The following is a 16,461-nucleotide window of genomic DNA, read 5'->3' as shown; positions in this document are numbered from 1 at the left end:
TACATTTTGTTGGCCCAGTAAAGGCTTCACCGGGCCCAGACCCTCCCCCACACTCCCACCATTGTACTCGTTACATACGGGGGAAATTATGAATGGTTCTCATGGCCGAATGCGGGCAGAAAGGGACTCGAACAATTTTTCAAGTGCTAATATCACCTAGGGGTAACGCAGAATGGTCTTCCTGTTTCAAGAGTCCCAAGTTCTCCAACTAAAATTCTTTAAATAAAAGTACCAGCCTACCCCACTCCTCCTCCTCTGGAAACTACAGGAAGAATTGGTTTCCGTTTAGATACCGACTTCTCCCACTCTGACTTCTCTCCTCCGGCCTCCGAGGCTCCGGCCGCCCCCATCCCCACGCCAAATACCTCCGCCCCTACGCTCCCCTCCCCCACCGGTGGCCAAGCCCGCCCCCGGCCTCATTTATCTCTGAGCCTTTTCTGAATCGGGCAACCAATCGCAAACGCGAAGCCGAGAGCCAACGCGAGCGCAGGCGGAGGAGGTGTCGCCCAGACACCCGCCCAGGACGCCGCGGGCTCCCATCCCCCACCGCCCCTGGCTCGGGGCCGCCCCACTTCCCCGGTGCCAGGGCCCGTGAAGGGTGCCTGGGGTGGGGCGCGTCTGACCGCCTCTGCCGCCCCCTTCCCCCCACCCCCTTGCTGCGTTTCCGCCCCTGCCAGCCCTGGAAACGTGCTTGCGGCTTTGCCGGGGTTACACTTCAAATGTCATCAAAGCCACAAGGCGAGTTCGAAATTGGGACTCTTTGGTTTTGTTAATTACCTATTTTTTAAAAATCGAATATTTAAAACTCCGGTAACTAGAGCTGAGAAATTGCCTAGTTAGCACCTCCACCCGTATCTCATTAAAAAAAAAAAATCTTCCCTTTTTTCCTCCCCTCCCCCTCAGGACCCGCCCCGACCAGATAACCCTTTCTAAACTCTGTTGTGACAATCAGCGCCGCCAGCCGCGCTCCCCTCAGAGCCCCGGCTGAGGCTCCTTTAGTATTTTTCCCCTTCTTCCTCCTCCCGCCTCTCAGGGTCTCTCCCTCAAGCTCATTTCCCCTCCCCCTCTTCCTCCTCTCTCTCGCTCTTTTTTCCCCCCGAAACCCACTCTAATTGAGGCGCTGGGATTCCTCACGTGAGACGTTGATTTGTAGTTTGAACACGTGGCTCATTCAAAAAGCCGGACACTCGGAGCGGATTTTTTCCGCCTCCTGCGCTTTCCTCCCTCCACCCCTTCCCCCCTCCCTCCTGCCAGTCACCCTTCTGGGTTTTTTTATGGGGAGGCGGTGCCTGCCCTCACGTAGTGTGATATTTTCACAGTCCGCCGGCCGATGCCAAAGGGGTTGGGGAGGAAGAGACAAAAAGTAGTTCTTCCCCCCTCCTCCTCCTCTCCTTTTTCTCGCTAATCCCGCCTCCTCCTCAGAGTTAGGAAGACTCGTTGATACGTTTGGTTTGCAGCAAGGCTTTTTCTTTTCCTTTTTTTTAATACCCAGAAAAGGAAAAACAAGAACCTTAGGATTTGATTTTTCGCTCCTCGTTCTTGTTCTTGGTTCTTACTGTGTTTGTGTGTTTTAACGGCGAGAAGACGAGGGGAACAAAACCCGCCGGAGCCCTCCATCACTGTGGGTGGTTTTAATTTTTCGTTTTTCTCCGAATTTTTTAAAAAGCAACCACTCTTCACAATGAACAAACTGTATATCGGAAACCTCAGCGAGAATGCCGTCCCTTCGGACCTGGAAAGTATCTTCAAGGACGCCAAGATCCCGGTGTCGGGACCCTTCCTGGTGAAGACGGGCTACGCGTTCGTGGACTGTCCGGACGAGAGCTGGGCCCTCAAGGCCATCGAGGCGCTTTCAGGTGGGCCCGCCCCGGCCCCGCCGGCGCGCCCGCCCCAGCCCTGCGCCGCCCGCCCGGGCCTGCCGGGGTCGGGGACCCGGAGCCAGGCCCGCGGCTGCCGCTGGGGCGTCCAAACAGGGCCCCAGGCCCCGCGGAGGGCGGGCGGGGAGGTGGGGCGAGGCCCGGGCGCCCACACGCGTGAGGTCCGGGGTGCTTTCCTCAGCTAGGGCTCCAACCCGGCCCCCCCGGCTCCCCTCCTCCCGCCGGGGCTCTGCGGGCGGACGGCGGACGCGCTGTCAGAAAGCCGCGGCGCGGGCTCCGAGGGCAGCGGGGCTGGGGGAGGCGCGACCGCCGGACCTTCAGCGCTCGCCCCGCCCGGGCCCAGGCGCGGGCTCCAGTCTCCGGCACGCCGGGCCTTAGGGGCCGAGCGCGCTCGCCCGCTTCTCTCTCCCTCCCTCCTTCCTTCCTCTCTGCACGTTATTTATGGTGTTGGCTTCGCAGTTCTCCCGGTTCGCCCCAGACCCCAGGCGTGGGAGAATGCAAGTGGCCTCGACCCTGCTGCGGAGTGAGGCCTCGGGCTGGTGCCTAGCGCAGGCGGCCCGGCGCTTCCTCTAGATCCTGCGGGACGCAGGCTAGTGCGACCTGGGTGCCACGCTCCACCTCCCCCGCGTCCGACGAGCCGGAGGGGCAGGTGGGCGAGAGCGGCCAGTGGTCGCTGGCAAGGGAGCCCCAGCCGCCGCGCCGGGCCCCCCGTCGCTCCCCTCGTCCCGGCCGCGGCCTCCGGGGGTGGTGGGGCAAGCTCGAGTCCCGTCCCCCCCACCCCGCCCCCGGAGCCTGTGTGGCGGGCGCCGCGCAGTCCTTCGCGCCTCGTTCGTTCTGTGCTGAGATGCCTGTCTGGCCGTGCACTCTGTGCCTACCCTGCCGTCCTCGAACCTCTCCAGCTACTCCCTGTTTCTGGAGGGCCTGGGCTTGAAGCCGGGAGAAGGGCTCAGCGTCCCCTCCCGAATAAAAGCCAGCGTAGCCCACTCTGCAGAGTTTGTCTTGTGCGAGTGCCCGGGGAGGTGGGCGGAAGGGCCGCGTCCGTACTGCGGCTGTCGTGGAGTTGGGTGACCCCTGAGGTGGGCGGTGGAGGCCTGGGGGTAGACTGTTACCCAAGTAGTGGGCCAGCTAATGGGCCCTCTTCCCCACCCATCTGTAAGTTCTACACAGCCCTGAGGGGTCAGCTTTCCTCCCGGCCTTGAGACACATCCGGGTGCCTTGGGTGGGTGGGTGGGGGTGTCTCAGGAAGTCACTTGTGTCACTGCTTAGGCTTTGCCGGTCCTTCGTGCGGAAAGAGCCGCTAAACCCGGCCAACTGTCTTGCACCTCTTGTGTGTCCTCAGGTAAAGTGGAACTGCACGGGAAATTAATGGAAGTCGAGCACTCTGTCCCAAAAAGACAAAGGTGAGCTTATTTATCACATTTTCATTAATTCTGTTCTCCCTTGTTGGGAGGAAAGACTCAACACAGCTGAAAACAACTTCTCTGACGCTTTTTGGATTACTGTATGCTGTATGGCTTGGCTTTTCCGTTTTTTATTCCTTGCGTTTAAGTTTATGGCAGGTGTGTGTGCGTGCGCTGGTAAGGAATAAAGATCTTGCCCGTCGCTCCTGCCACTGGATTATTGGTGTAGAAGTCTCTCAAGGAAGCTCTCACAGCTGTATGTTCTCCGAGTTGCTACAATAGGAAATCAAAGTCTTGAAGGGCAATTTTGGGATCTGTAGGAATTAGGAAGCAGTGGGTGACCCTCCCCCACTCCCCACCTATAAGTACAGGATAGAGGAAAGCAGCTGCAAACACGCGTGGGTATGGAGTGTTTTTTTCTCTGTCCCGAGTTGGCGGCGATGAGTCTGAGAGGCCTGGGAGGCCGTCTGTGTGTCTGAGAAGAGAGGAATTTGCTGATTGGAACACGTGAGTGAACGCCTGGGCTTCTCCTGCCCAGAAGCGCCTTTCAGTCACTCCAGAGTTACACAGGTTGGTGCAAACCAGCCTTTGTCTTCCACCCCCTCCCTCCCTCCTCGTCCCCCACCCCGCCAATATTTTTGCTTACAAATAACCACCAAGAGGTCGTGAAGATTAAAGATTTGTACTAAAGCAAGGGAATTGCATTTTTTGGAGAGCAAGTGTAGTGTGTCACTTTACAGAATGTTTGCAGACTGTTTTAACCTCTGGTGTATTGTGAAGAAATGGCTCCTTCAAGAGCAGGCCAGATCCCCGCTCTGTAACTAACTGGAAAGGCGCTGCTCCCTTACTGTGGTGCTAGGTTTAGTTTGTGCTTTTCTGAGTTGTGCAAGGTGGGGTTAGGGTTTCTGCCTTTCTCTCTTTCCATCCCCCCACTCCTAACTTGGGCTAAGAATAAGCTGAAAGTTAATCTAAACTAGGGCTGTATGTGTCTGGTTAGGTATTGGTGAGTGGTGTGTTAGAGGGCAGGAGAGGTTTGCTATGCATTTCCCTGGTGCTCTGCAGAGAGGTGGCTACACGAAGTGTCACCATGTGCCTATTTCTATATTGAGCTCCCTTTCAGGTAAAGCGTTTTCACAAACCTTGTTTTTGTTAGCTAGATTTTTGTGGATTTCTCTTGTTCATGTACTTAATTTTTATTAGCATTGTTGAAAAAGGATTTGTGTGATGAGATAGATTTAGTTCTAGTTGGGAATTTTTGTGAGGTCAAGTTATTTCACATAGTAGAAGGGAATTATTTTTTTAAGAGCTTCTAAAATAATAGAACATGTACTGAAAAGTATCTAAACTGATCTCCGTTTAATAGGAAGTGAAAAATTGAGGGAAAAGGCACATTTCCTTAAATATTTAAAGGCATAGTCTGTATTGTATAAGTAGGGTGGGAAAAATGTAGGTGCATTCTGCAAATTCTTACTGGTTTCATGTTTAGCCCGTGTGTCCTAATTTTCTTCAAATGTTGGATAAAAAAGAGGCAAATGGTTGTGTCAAAGGACTGGCATTTTAACATTTGAGAGTTTCTAAAGTTAAACATTAAATGTCTGGCATTTTTCAGATACAATTTATGGACCTGCATGGAAATGCAGATTATTTTGCTTTGCTCTCCTGATTTTCTTTTCCATCCTGGTGTGAATTTCCCCCCATGTGTAGGGAATGAAATTAAAAACATCTGGTAACAGACTGTTTTACCTTTAAGGCTTTTGCCCAACCTAAAAACATACTTACTTGTTACTTTATAACGAATAGGAGTTTGTTTTAGGAAAGCATATAAGGTATGATGCCACCAGGGGCAGCAGATCTTTATCAGTGAAAGCTTTTTCATTTTAACAACTTAGATTAAAATTTCAGGCTGATTTCGCTTACATTAAAATGCTCAGAATTTTAAAGATTTTATTTATTTATTTGAGAGAAAGAATGAGAGAGAGAGCTCATGAGAGGGGGTAGGGTCAGAGGGAGAAGCAGACTCCCTGCCGAGCAGGGAGCCCGATGCGGGACTCGATCCTGGGACTCCAGGATCATGACCTGAGCCGAAGGCAGTCGCTTAACCGACTGAGCCACCCAGGCGCCCAAAATGCTCAGAATTTTAAATGAGATATTACTAGCAAGTAGAATGAGGACATTGGAGACTTTTTTTTTTTTTCAAGATTTTATTTATTTTGACAGACAGCGAGAGAGGGAACACAAGCAGCGGGGAGTGGGAGAGGGGGAAGCAGGCTTCCTGTGGAGCAGGGAGCCCAATGTGGGGCTCAATCCCAGGACACTGGGATCATGACCTGAGCCGAAGGCAGATGTTTAACGACTGAGCCACCCAGGTGCCCCTGGAGACAACTTTCTACCTATAGGGAGAATAATTAAGTCCTTTTCTAGGATTGAAATGGCAAAAAAGAAAAGTAGAGGTTTCTTTTCTCTGCCCAGGGAAATTTGTTAGAAATCTAATTATAATACAATTTTGTTTTAACTGAACCTTGGAACTGTGATGCAGTTTCCCTTATCTGGACTGTTACACTGTCTGAATAGGCTTTGGGAGGGGGCTGAGGAGACACGTTGGTGGATCCATGCCTAGCTCCTATAGATAGTCAAGAAGTGGTATTGGTGGGGCGCCTGGGTGGCTCAGTCATTAAGCGTCTGCCTTCGGCTTAGGTCATGTTCTCAGGGTCCTGGGCTGGAGCCCCACGTTGGGCTCCCTGCTCCGCGGGAAGCCTGCTTCTTCCTCTCCCACTCCCCTGCTTGTGTTCCCTCTCTCACCGTGTCTCTGTCAAATAAATAAAATCTTAAAAAAAAAAAAAAAGTGGTATTGGTGACAGTTGGTATTGGTGAATGCTGCAGACCAGTCTTTGCCAAGTGAGCCTGCTAGACTTCTGCGTGGAGTTTTTTGTGCTTAGCAGTCATTGCATTCCATCCCATCATCATGTGGGCATCTGAGGCAGGCACACCCACATGTGCAGCAGTGACCTTTATACCTGCTGTGCAAGGCATGTTGGGAGCCTGGTGCTGAAGAATGCTTATGGCAGCACTCTGAGATGGATGAGTGGGCTTGCAGCAACTAAATAGAGGAGCAGGCCCAGGAGGCAATTTGATGGCCCAGCTGTGACTGGGAGCTGAGCTGGGCACAGAACCTTTCAGGAAGGGGCACTGTGGAGTTTGGTTCTGACCAAGCTTGGCTTTTGATGGCCGAAGTCTCAGGGGAATGTGGAAGGAATGTTGCTTTTCTGCATTCAGGTACCCCTCAGTTGGGGAAGATGATAGCACTGTTTTACAGAGCTTGAGATCCCCTGGGTCCAGAATGAAAAGATTGTGTTGAATATCTGTGATAGTGTTGCACTTTCTGTTCGGAGGTAAAGGATTCAGCACATGAATACTTGGCTTCACTCTGAAGTATAAGCTTGAACACTCACCCCACTCCCCACCCTGCCTTGGGGGCAAGGGTGGCTGTGAAAATTGTTGTGACTTTAGAAGACTGTAGCTCAGTTTGATTGGAAGAGCCGCTGGTATCTTGTGGGACCGCATATGTGCCCCTATGTGATTATGTAAATAGTACCGATTTCCTTTTTTGTTATGTTGTGGGCTGTTGGGCATGGGAGAGGGAATGGGAAAGTCGCTGACACTGGGGAACTGACAGGATGGTCGTTTTAGTTTGTTTTCCATGACTTTTTTAAGTTATGAAAAATTTTTTACATTTTTGGTTTTTTATGGCTTAAACTTGCTCATGATTTAGCTGTCAGCATTGATTAAGATTATATGAAGCCAAAATATATTTCAATGAAGGATAAACAAAATGGTAGGATATTGTAGTTAAATATTTTTCCAGGAAGGATCCATTAAAACAGACTGGTGTCTAAGCTCACATGATTTTGTTGTTTCCTTAAAAAAAGAAAACTAAGTGAACAACTTATTTCTATATTAGAGTCTTGTGTTTAGTATGTAAATTAGGTAGACATAGCATATGTAAAAGTTACTGGGGTTTTAAATGTATCTTTATTTATTTATTTAAAGGTTTTATTTGACAGAGAGAGACACAGCGAGAGAGGGAACACAAGCAGGGGGAGTGGGAGAGGGAGAAGCAGGCTTCCCGTGGAGCAGGGAGCCCGACGTGGGGCTCGATCCCAGGACCCTGGGATCATGACCTGAGCTGAAGGCAGACGCTTAATGCCTGAGGCACCCAGGTGCCCCTGTATCTTACTTTAAATGTCTATTTAAAAGTGCTGCATTTTAACAGCTGTTATATATGGAATAGCATGGGGCCATAACCAGCAATTTGTCCATTAGCCAGGGCATATGATCCTGTTGTCTCAGGCCAATAAAAGCTGTTTTTAATGCTGAACATTTAAACATAGGCATGAATAGCTGTGCTGCTCCTTGCTTATCAGTTTGGAACAGGTGAGTCTTGTGAATTGGAAAGGTTTCTCACACAGAGACTTGAGGTTCTGTTAGGAAACTTTCATGGCTGGTAAAGAATCATAAGCAGTGTCTTTGGAGTGCTCAGTTTAAGGTCAGTAATGCATGACTGCTTAAGTGATTGTAGCCAACAAGATTTTTCTTGATTTCATGTTGTTTTCTTAGTACAGCTTGAGAGAGAGTAAAAGATTTCTTAATTTCAGCATTATTAGAATTAAAAAAATATATAAATGAACGTTGATGAGTCGCTTCTGTGGGGCTGTCCACAGTAACAAGGAAGACCTTATGGAAACATGACATGTGCCTGGAGCCAGTGGGAATTGAGAATCTTGGCTTCTGTTTCTGGCTTTCCTTTTGATTTGTGTGATCACTTACATTCTCTGTTCATGCCAAATGCCACTATAGTAAACTAACAGGGGGCATATTTTTTGAGTTTTGCCATTCTACTTGAAATGAGTTACCAGCTGAGGCTTAAAAATACCTTTTGGAATGAGACGTAGGGTCTTCCCTGTATAAAACTTGTATTTCTTGTATTTTCTGTAGTATGGCAGCTCAGTTGCTTTTGCACGTGTACCTTTTTCGGGCAGTCAGCAAGAGGGAAATGATCTTTGTCATACTTTGAAATCCTTTTATGAGTCATACCATTGCAGTTAATGTGTTGTCAAATAGGTGTTGGATTTTCTATTAAAGTGAAGCTGTTGAGCCACCTGGATATATATTTGAAGCAGCTCTATTGTAATTGTCTTCAGTGTTCAGATGTCAACTTTCCTAGCAGTAACTAATTTTTGAATTGTATGATTTATCCATTTATTATGGTAGATTTATTTATCCACCAACTTTGGTGGTTTGCTCTGGGAGGATGGAGAACCGCTGTGCTATTCTTAGCCAAGTTTCCTTTATTGACTATTGCCTCTGATTCAAGCTTCTAGAGTCACAAGACAGGAGGTGGCAGTGTGGTAGCGGTGACCAACGGATGGTATTGGCGTTTTTAGTTAGGAACTCTGCCCCGTAAATCTGATGTTTAAAAAAACTGGCTTGGTCTTGCAGGGTTTTGCTTGAAAGCTGGTCGCAAATGCAATTTTCAGTGCTCCATTAAAACTGAGGGTGTAGGGCGCCCGGGTGGCTCAGTCATTAAGCATCTGCCTTCGGCCTGGGTCATGGTCCTGGGATCAAGCCCCGCATGGGGCTCCCTGCTCGGCGGGAAGCCTGCTTCTTCCTCTCCCACTCCCCTTCCTTGTGTTCCCTTTCTTGCTGTGTCTCTCTCTCTGTCCAAGAAAAAAAAAAAACAACTTAAAAATAAAACTGAAGGTATAATTTATCATGGTCTGAAATTGCTCTTTGGCAAGTATTGGTAAATAAACACAGTTATAAATATTAATATAGTATGTGGATTTTGTTGCCCTGAAGGGGAATACATAGTACATAAATTATGCATTTTAGAGGAATTATCCCGAGGCCATTTAACTTGATTAGGAAGTAGTTTGAAATTGTTATAGATGTATTCTATGAGGAATCTAGTGGAACTATAATTTTTTTTGTTTGGTTTTTAAAGATTTTATTAAGTAATCCCGGCGTGGGGCTCAAACTCACAACTCTGAGATCAAGAGATTCATGCTCCACTGGCTGAGCCAGCCAGGCGCCCCACGTAGAGGTGTAAGTTGAGAGAGGTTTAAGTCTTAGAATAGCTGGCCTTATCATTTAGTTGTTTAGAAGTTGAGTCCATTGCTAACATGGTGTTTCAGTTATCTCTTGCTTCATAATAAACTACCCCAAAACCTAGTGGCTCAAAACAACTTATTCTTCCTCATGATTCTGTGGGTCTGTTTGGTTGGTTCTGTTCCACATGGTGTCATTCTGGGTCCTTTGCTGAGCTGGTCTGAAAGGTCCAAGAAGGCTTCATTCACATGGCTGGCCTCCTCGTGCTGGTCCACATGACTTTTCTCCACATGGTATCTCAGCGCTCTGTAGTAGCCCTTGGTTACCAAGTGAGAGTAAGTAGAAGCGGCTAGACCTCTTAAAGGCTAGGCCCAGAATTGGCACATTATCCTACACATTCTGTCGATCAGGGCAAGTCACAAGGCCAGCACAGATTCAAGGGGGTATGGAAATAGTCTCCATCTCTTTTATTTATTTTTATTTATTTATTTATTTATTTAAGATTTTATTTGAGTGGCATGAATGTACAGAGAGGAAGGAATTGATAGTGACCATCTTTGTAGATTCTCTTCCATAAATGGAAGGAGGGGAGGAGTAGTTCTTCAAAGTGATTGAAACCTAAAATATCTGAAAGCTACATTTCCTCTACCAGGAAGGTAGAGGAAAGCAAGCAGAGTGATCTGCTTCTGGGAGACTCATGAAAAAAGCCCGTGGATAAGGAACGTGTAGTCACCGGGATGAAATACCACTGAGAGAGTGTGATTTAGATGGACCAAAGTGAGTGGGGATGGTGGTAAGTTCCAGCCTTCTGGTTGGGCAGTAGATAGATGGAGAGTGATTGATGAATTTTGGAGCAACCTGGAATATAGCCTTTCTTTCAGAATTCATTTATTAGTATCTAATCTTCTTTTTCTTTCCAGAAATATCTCTGAGCATGTTCTATTTATAACCTGCTAGAGATGGAAGAGTCCTAGGTTGGGTAGATCCTCTTGCCACTGGACAAGACTTGTTTGTTTCAGTTGACCTACTCTGGCATCTGTTTCAACACTTCTGGTGACTGAGCTTACTTTCTAGATTACCCGTTCTACTTTTTATTATACATTTGGAAAATCCTTTGAAGCTGTCTTAGGTTTCAAGGCAGTGTAGATCCAGGTCCGGTGCTTCTCTGTGGTTATCTAAAGACTTGATTTGGGGTACCTGGGTGGCTCAGTCCTTAAGCATCTGCCTTCGGCTCAGGTTGTGATCCCACAGTCCTGGGATCAAGTCCCGCATCAGGCTCCCTGTTCAGCGGGAAGCCTGCTTCTCCCTCTCCCACTCCCGCTGCTTGTGTTCCCTCTCTCGCTGTGTCTGTCTCTGTCAAATAAATAAATAAAATCTTAAAAAAAAAAATAGGCTTGATTTGAGTGGTGCTTGGGTGGCTCAGTCGGTTAAGCGTCTACCTTTGGCTTGGGTCACGATCCTGGGGACCTGGGATAAAGTCCCACATCTGACTCCCTGCTCAGCGGGGAACCTGCTGCTCCCCCTGCTTGTGCGTACTCTCTCTCTGTCACATAAAGAAAGGGGGGGGGGCGCCTGAGTGGCTCAGCCAGTTAAGCATCTGCCTTTGGCTCAGGTCACGATCCCAGGGTCTTGGGTTGGAGTCCCGCCTTGGGCTCCCTGCTCACTGGGGAGCCTGCTTTTCCCTCCCCCCTGCTTGTGCTTCCTTGCTCTCTCTCTCTCAAATAAATGAAATACTTATTTTATTTAATTTTTTAAAGATTTTATTTATTTGACACAGACAGCGAGAGAGGGAACACATGCAGGGGGAGCAGAAGTGGGAGACGGAGAAGCAGGCTCTCCGCTGAGCAGGGAGCCCGAAGCGGGGCTCGATCCCAGAACCCTGGGATCATGACCTGATCCGAAGGCAGACGCTTAACGACTGAGCCACCCAGGCGCCTCTAAGTAAAATATTTAAAAAAAACAAAGACTTGATTGGAATATGTTAACTAACTGGAACTAAAAACTTAAAGACTTGATTTGACAAGCAAGGTTGAAACTATTGGCCAAAACATTTGTGGATATCATGGGCTAAGTTTAAAATACTTCAATCACTTTGTTATTTTAGGATGCTGGAATAAGTAAAGCATTCCTTCCATTTTATTCATAAAAATTTAGCTATAAGAAATACAAGAAACCTTTTGTAAGTACACTAAATTCCCTCATTTTTGCATATTTAAAAATCTGGTCCTTGGTAAAGCAGCTTTCTCCTCAAATTATAATTCTGGTTTTGGCTTCCATAGTCACCAAAACTAGGTGATGTGTTCAATCAGTTGGAGACTGATGACTGGATCTCAGTATATGTGGGGCGCCTGGGTGGCTTATTCATTAGGCATCTGCCTTCGGCTCTGGTCATGATCCCAGGGTCCTGGGTCCCAGGTCCAGCGGGAAGTCTGCTTCTCCCTCTCCCACTCCCCCTGCTTGTGTTCCCTCTCTCGCTGTGTCTCTCTCTGTCAAATAAAATCTTTAGAAAAAAAAAAAAAAGACTTGGTTTATGCAAATCCTCTGATTAGTCAAGTACTACTTTCAGAATGTGTTAAATATCTCCTATTTAAAGAAAAGAAAACCAATAAAAATGAGATAGCGTAATAGATTTTTTTAGTGGCATTAGTAGTTCTACCAAAGGATTCTCCATAAAGGCCTGGAGAAGTGACTTGCCCAGGGCACTGCAGGTAATTAGTGGAACCCATTTTCCCCTTCGACTCTGTCCTGCCTTCGTTCCTCTCATTTAAATTGTCAGATCCTAACAGTAGCTTACACAGCAGCCTGATCACGTTCGCAGTGGCAAGTTGGAGCAGAGATGTCCCGTTTCTTGCTTTCTCTGAAGAAAAAAAAAGAAATCTTGTTTGGCTTCTTTGAAGGTTGATTTATTGTCCTCCTGTAGGAAAAAGGCAAGTACAGATAGCCTGGAATTCTGGGGCTTACTATAGAATAAAAATATCTGGACATCTGTTGTAAGATGGAAAGGGGAACGGCTTCTTACTTGAAGGTATTTTTTTTTTTTTTTTTAGCAGCTTCATCTTAATATAAACGAATTGTAGAAAAGCTAGAGGGGCGCCTAAGGAGGTAGGAGAGTAGAACAGAGGGCACGAGGAAGTAGATGCCATGGCTTTATCTCAGGCATGTGATTGTGACTCACGGGATATGTTTTAGATTGCAAAAGAGGTAGAAGTGTTTGGAGTGGAGTCCACGGTGCCTGCTTGTCCCAGCTCCTTAGCAAGTTTACTGGGATCCAGGCTTGCAGAAGGAAGGCTTTTAAACTTGGAATATTGTTAAGGATTGGGAGAGAATAGGAGGGAGAAACTGTGCTGGAACTTCTTTTTTTTTTAAGATTTTTATTTATTTATTTGACAGAGACACAGCGAGAGAGGGAACACAAGCAGGGGGAATGGGAGAGGGAGAAGCAGGCTTCCCGCCGAGCAGGGAGACGGATGCGGGGCTCGATCCCAGGACCCTGGGATCAGGACCTGAGCTGAAGGCAGACGCTTAATGACTGAGCCACCCAGGCGCCCTGTGCTGGAACTTCTTGATGTGGAGCTCTGATGCTTGTGCCATGGGCCCTTGTTGAACTGAAGGGTATTGCCAGAAGAATGTGGGATATGAGGTCTGAGATCTGGGTTGAATCCCAGCTACATTTTCTAAATGCATGATGATTAAGGACAAGCAAATTCAGGTCTGGGGAGGTTAGAATGGTAAATAATGCCTGATAGGGTCCTGGGGACAACGTGTGTCAAGCATCACTACGGTATTTTTCCGTAGTAACTTCAGTGGCCGCTGTTGTCTTTTTGCCCTTGAGATTTAAGTACGAGGGCTGGCTGTAGATTATGTTTGGTGATAAGAGAAATAATGGAAAACTTTTGTTCTGGTTTTGGATGTGGACTCATGTAGATAGAAATCTGGGTGGTGTGTTTGTTTTTATTTTCATTGAGCTTGTAATACCTTTTTAAAAAATATGGTATAACCTATATACAATAGAGTATATAAATATTAAGTAAACAACTTGAATTTTTATGTATGTATGCATGCAAGTTAATTCAAAACACAAGAAATAAAATGTGAAAAACTTGCTTTTTATTCCTCTTTATCTCCATGTATTTCCCTGGTCTTATACCTAGTAATTTGGTATATTCCAGAAATTCTTCTATGCATGTATCAATAAACTTTTTTTTGAAGATTTTATTTATTTGACACTTTTTGATTTTATTTTTATTTTTTAAAAAGATTTTATTTATTTATTTGACAGATAGTGAGAGCAGGAAAACAAACGGGGGAATGGGAGAGGGAGAAGCAGGCCTCCTGCCGAGCAGGGAGCCTGATGCGGGGACTGGATCCCAGGACACTGGGATCATGACCTGAGCCGAAGGCAGATGCTTAACTGACCCACCCAGGTGCCCCTCAATAAACATTTTTTAAATTTAATAATCAAACTATATTGTTTATAATTTGTTTTTACTGAATAATGTATCCTGAAGAATCTTCAGTGTAGGTACAAACAGTTAATTTTTTTTAAACTCACCCTATTGTTCAACATAGGTGTGCAGCAGTTTAACCATTCTTTTCATAGTAGTCTCACTTGAGTGTATTTTAATGTCATAAGACTCTTGGTTGAGGGCACCTGGGTGGCTCAGTCAGTTAAGTGTCTGCCTTCGGCTCAGGTCATGATCCCGGGGTCCTGGGATCGAGCCCCGCATTGGGCTCCTTGCTCGGCAGGGAGCCTGCTTCTCCCTCTGCCTGCCACTCTCCCTGCTTGTGTTTGCTCTCTGTCTCTCTCTCGCTTGTTCTCTGTGTCAAAAAAAACAAAAAAACAAAAAACACCCTTAAAAAAAAAAAGACTCTTGGTTGGATATTTTTATAAGGTAAACTCTTAGATTGGGAATTACAATGTCAGAAGACATGCACATTTTAATTTGTAAGTGCTCTGCCAAAAACACTTAACTTATATTGACGTGGTTAGTCATAAGACAACCAAGAGAGCAGTTTTCTTTTTCTGCCTTTTTTTTCCTTTTATTATGGAACTCTTTACGAATTTGTGTGTCATCTGTATGCAGGGGCCGTACTAATCTTCTCCGTATCGTTCTAGTTTTAATGTACGTGCTGCCAAAATGAGCTCAAGAGAGCCATTTTCAATGAAGTATGCAGTAAGACAGTTTGGTTAAAAACTGTCTTTTCAAGCATAGAGGACTGTATGAATCTGGGAATAGCCTTATTCTTTATACATGGATATGGCTGACAAGTCTAGTCCTTATTCCTTTGTGCCTTTTGTATGTAAAAATTAAGTTAAAAACTATGATGATTAAGTTCTGACAACTTGTAGCTCGAATACATAGGGTTTATGTTCTCCTGTTCTTAGCACCTTGAAGTTTGGATTTTACCTCAGGGACTAATAATACTTTCTTGCAGTGAGAACTTTACTAAGTCATATTTTGAGGAAAAATTTGATTTAAAAATTAGTTTCCAAAACAGAGTGCTCCTCAGCTTCCCACTCTAGCTGGGCAGATGATTGGGGAGCTTAATTAAAAGAACCTGTGATTCCAGTTATGGAATAAGTCATGGGGATGAAAGGAGGTCATAGGGAGTATAGTCCATGGTATTCTAATAGCCTTATGTGGTGAGAGATGATGGCTACACTTGTGAGCAGAGCGTAACACACAGACTCGCTGAATTGCTGTGTTGGACACCTGAAACTAATGTGACATTGCACATCAACAATACGTCATTTAAAACCAAAGGAACCTATAATGGTAAAGCTGTTTGAAAAATGATTGTGTTCTTCCCCGTCATGCCCAAATGTCTGTTTTAGGGGCACCTGGGTGGCTCAGTCAGTCAAGCGCCGGGCTCTTCATCTCAGCTCTGGTCTTGATCTCAGGGTGGTGAGTTCAAGCCCAGCATTGGGTTCCACACTGGGTGTGGAGCCCACTTTAAAAAAAAGGGGGGGCACCTGGGTGGCTCAGTCGTTAAGCGTCTGCCTTCGGCTCAGGTCATGGTCCCAGGGTCCTGGGATCGAGCCCCCCATCAGGCTCCTGCTCGGCGGGAAGCCTGCCTCTCCCTCTCCCACTCCCCCCACTTGTGTTCCCTTTCTCGCTGTGTCTCTCTGTCAGGTGAATAAATAAAATCTTTAAAAAAATTTGGTAATCGTTTTTTTTTTTTTAAGATTTTATTCATTTATTTGACAGACAGCTGGAGAGGGAACACAAGGAACGGGAGCGGGAGGCGTCCCGCGGAGCAGGGAGCCCGACACGGGGCTCGATCCCAGGACCCTGGGATCATGACCTGAGCCGAAGGCAGATGCTTAACGACTGAGCCCCCCAGGCGCCCCCCAAATGTTTGTAATAAAAGTAAGCTACTCTTGGAAAAATGGAGAAGCTCTTGTGTTTTTTTGGCTTTTTGTTTTTGTTTTTTGAGAGAGAGAAGTATGGGTGAAAATTTTAATTTTAAAGTAATCTTAAAATTTTTTGGGTGCTATGCTAATTTACCAATTTCTGCATTTTTGAGTTTCAGAAATGAATTTATTTCCCATGGCTGATGTAAATTTTTAGTTTAACAAGCATAGATTGGGCACTGGTGCTCAAGGTCAGTTTAATGCTGGGTTTCAGGAGCTAGAAAGAAAAATAAGATACTTGTTCTGAAGAAAAGTTCGTGGCGTATAGTGGCCTTCACTTTGTTCTCTGTCAATGCCTGGGTGATATTTTTATCTTGAACACCAGCAGTGGCTCATTGTGGCACTGATCCAGAGGGTGGATGAATATCTCTGCAGGTAAAGAGAAGGTGTAAATATGTCATGGGGTATGTGTGGTATGCCCCAGAAACACGGGTTGGGGGGCATTAGGCTTAGGTGGGTATTGGTACAGCCAGCCAGGAAGGGATGTGAAGGTAGATGGAGGCTAACTGTGTGCAGTGGGGATGGAGAAGGCAGAAGGGACAGCAGGAGCCAAGGCATGTGAGTGTGAAATATCCTGGTGTGTGCTGGGGAACTACAGGCTGTTTGGGATTAGAGAGGCTCAAGTGTGAGGCTGGATACTGGTTGAGGCTGAGCCTAGAGGGGC

General features: G+C 46.5%; 1 protein-coding gene and 1 non-coding gene across 4 annotated transcripts in view; one reads left to right on the top strand and one right to left on the bottom strand.

Annotated features, from left to right (window-relative positions):
• Positions 1-1,317: 1,317 nt before the first annotated feature.
• The window catches only part of IGF2BP3 (insulin like growth factor 2 mRNA binding protein 3), a 143,487-nt gene continuing 128,343 nt past the window's right edge, over positions 1,318-16,461 (top strand). For all 3 annotated transcript variants that reach the window (XM_028119258.2, XM_028119257.2, XM_028119256.2), the window contains exons 1-2: positions 1,318-1,856; positions 3,217-3,277. In XM_028119258.2, coding sequence (XP_027975059.1) covers positions 1,682-1,856; positions 3,217-3,277 — 236 coding nt within the window. In that variant the 5' untranslated portion in view covers positions 1,318-1,681. The remainder of the gene's footprint in view (positions 1,857-3,216; positions 3,278-16,461) is intronic.
• On the bottom strand, positions 14,422-14,528 carry LOC114221259 (U6 spliceosomal RNA). The gene has a single exon (XR_003611716.1). It is a non-coding gene; the product is annotated as a U6 spliceosomal RNA (small nuclear RNA).

Source organism: Eumetopias jubatus, unplaced genomic scaffold, assembly GCF_037043125.1.
Source record: "Eumetopias jubatus isolate StellerSeaLion01/CBP00866 unplaced genomic scaffold, mEumJub1_p1.0 scaffold_14, whole genome shotgun sequence".
Lineage (NCBI taxonomy): Eukaryota > Metazoa > Chordata > Mammalia > Carnivora > Otariidae > Eumetopias > Eumetopias jubatus.
Note: the sequence above shows the minus strand (reverse complement) of the source record. Positions and strands in the feature narration are given on the sequence as shown.